At 44.0% G+C, this 2,563-nt stretch overlaps 1 protein-coding gene across 9 annotated transcripts in view; it reads left to right on the top strand.

The window, feature by feature from the left end:
- szt2 (SZT2 subunit of KICSTOR complex) overlaps window positions 1-2,563 on the top strand; it is a 106,843-nt gene that overhangs the window by 33,556 nt on the left and 70,724 nt on the right. For all 9 annotated transcript variants that reach the window (XM_013911341.1, XM_005734980.1, XM_005734982.1 and 6 more), the window contains 2 exons: window positions 159-261; window positions 1,697-1,811. In XM_013911341.1, the coding sequence (XP_013766795.1) occupies window positions 159-261; window positions 1,697-1,811 (218 nt within the window). The remainder of the gene's footprint in view (window positions 1-158; window positions 262-1,696; window positions 1,812-2,563) is intronic.

Below are 2,563 nucleotides of genomic sequence, written 5' to 3'. Positions count from 1 at the left end.
CTGTGGTTGTACTGAGTGTGTACTTGATGTGCAGTTCTCATATTTACATCAATTATGTGCTTATTAGAATCTTTCTCTGTTTCAATCCAGCGAAGATGATGTTCCTAAATCAGTGGATTTGTTCTGTAAACGTGGATGTTTCTGTCTTCCTGTCGCAGCGATCCAGGCCCTGCGCTCTGTGTTGAATGCCTTCTGCGTGGTCAACAGGAAGAACATGTTTGTCTACCAGGAGCGTTCCACTAAATCAGTCTTCTACCTCAGGTTTGACTCTCTGTTACTTCTTTTCTTCTCCAGTGGGTCCAGTTTTGTCCCCAAAGTATTTTTCAACATTTCGCCCCCTGATACTCAAAGAAACTTCCCAGTATAAACTTTCCTCTATATTGCGAGAGCTTTGTGAAGATTGTTGTGACACGGCTCTCCTTGACTTTTTTCCATCTCGTTTGCTGGAAGCAAAAATCCACCCACAGATGTTCTTACAACAACAGTGTGGTGGAGGAGAAATCCGACTTCCTGGTAATTGAACTGCTGTCAAACAGGACATCGCAAGGAAACAGTTTTGTGATGTTTGTGCCAGATGGAGGAGCTTCCAAATCGCAGTGCTCACTCTGAGGCTGGAGCCAGCGTTTCCTCTCATGCTTGCTGACGCAGTTCCCCGTTCACTTCACAGTGAAACACAGTCAGTTAACTTACTGTGTTGTGTTTAACTAAAGATTTGCTGGAGTTGAACACAACACTTTGTGTGCGTGTTTGTTTGATTCATAAGGTGGAGTCCACGGCATTGAAATGTGGGTTTTTGATGTATTTGGAAAAGAAAATATTTTATTTGCATAAGAACCGTCGTCAAATGTTATAAATCGGCCTGACAGGCATGCAGTCATTGTTCTTTACAAACCAGCAGTGTGTCATCCCAACATTAGCATCGAATCTTTTCTATTTAGTTTCTTTGTTTATTTAAGTCGCACATCCTCAGCAATCGCTCTCCTTAGAACGCACCTGCGGCAGACGGTCTTTGAGTTTAAGGGTTTGTCACTGGAGAAATAGCTGAGACGGTCACAATGGTTCCATTTCAGTTATTACTCAGGACGTCTCTGGATGTGGTGCAGAGGGAAAGCACGAAGCATGTGCTGCTGCTGCACACAGGTGATCAGCTGATGATCGTATCAGCTGTTTCATTGTGTGTTGTTCTGCAGGAAAGAATAAAACAGGAAACAAACAACAGAATACGGAGTTTCATGTAAATCAGTCTGTGTGTGAATGTGTGTATTTATATAGATTATTGAGGTGATGTAGTGACGATAAAAACAGCGGCGAGACGTATGTAATGTTACACCTCAGCAGCATCTTTGCTCCAACATGAATTTGTGATGAGGATTCAAGCGTACGTATTGATTGGAGCGTGAGTGATTAGAGCAGTTTATCTACACTCAAAGTGGCAGCACATCGACGTTTCTCTGCACAGGCAAAGCAGAAAGTAAGTATTGTAATTGACCTCTAATGTGCTTCAGATATGCAGCATTTCTTTAACATCACTGAGAGTGAGTTTCAGATAGAATAGACTGAGAAGCAGCAACAAATTGTGTGACATTTGTCGTAATGGTGCGGGCAGAGATGGTTCTCTCTTCTTAAATACATGATTATTACCAGCTCATCCAGAAAAACATCAACTTACAGAAGCACCTCCTCGTGCTCTTTCCAGACTCTGTGAAACGTCACTAACAGGGAAGTACTCCGACATGGACGGGAACCTCCACGTGCCTCGCTGCATCGGGCTCGCCAGGAGTCAAGAGCCTTCGATGTCCGAGGACTCTGTAGTAAGTGACCAAGTCTGTTCACCGCTGACTGCAACCAGTAACAGATCATTTCACTGTGAGATGTGGGGACTGTGTGATGATGTAAGCCAGGATAGGCAAAGTTAAATGCAGGTTCCACACAAACGTCTACATCCTGAAACATTTAGAGTTTTTGTGTATATAAAACTCAAAGATGACGATAAGGTTTTTGTTCAGAGTCTTAGTCGGTTTGAGAGGTGCAGGCATGGGTGGAGAGTGGGCAGACAGGTAAGTATCAAGAGAGGCAAGGATCCAGAAATGAGGCTGACAGTTTGCTGGCGGCCACACGGGGGGAAATTTACTGAACAAGGAAAATCTCCGATAATTGACTGGGAGCATAATTTGAGCCTAAATTGCTTTGACGACTGTAACGTTCTGGCAGAGTCGGTGTATGAGCTGGTCCTTAAATACTGCAGGGTGATGAGGTGGTAAAGCACAGGTGTGCCAAACCTGCCCACAGGCATGAACCTGAGCTGCAGAAGGAGAGAGGCAGAGTATGTGCCAGGCAGGGAAGGCTGGGACGGATCAAACGTATGAGACTGTTCAGCTTGATTTGAATCCCATTTTTCACAGTTTATCTGTAGCACTATTCCTTTAATCTTATCAACGTGTCATCTTATCATGTGTTTCTGTTGGTTGGTGGACTTATGTTAAAACAGCAATTATGCCATTAAGATGATCTCGCTGGAATTTGTTCTCTCTGAGGGCCACAGGCTTAGTTTCCCAGACAGGGA

The sequence above is a fragment of the Pundamilia nyererei genome, unplaced genomic scaffold (assembly GCF_000239375.1).
Source record: "Pundamilia nyererei isolate P.nyererei 1_Seehausen unplaced genomic scaffold, PunNye1.0 scaffold00061, whole genome shotgun sequence".
Taxonomy (NCBI): domain Eukaryota; kingdom Metazoa; phylum Chordata; class Actinopteri; order Cichliformes; family Cichlidae; genus Pundamilia; species Pundamilia nyererei.
This window is presented reverse-complemented; position numbering and strand designations above follow the sequence as displayed.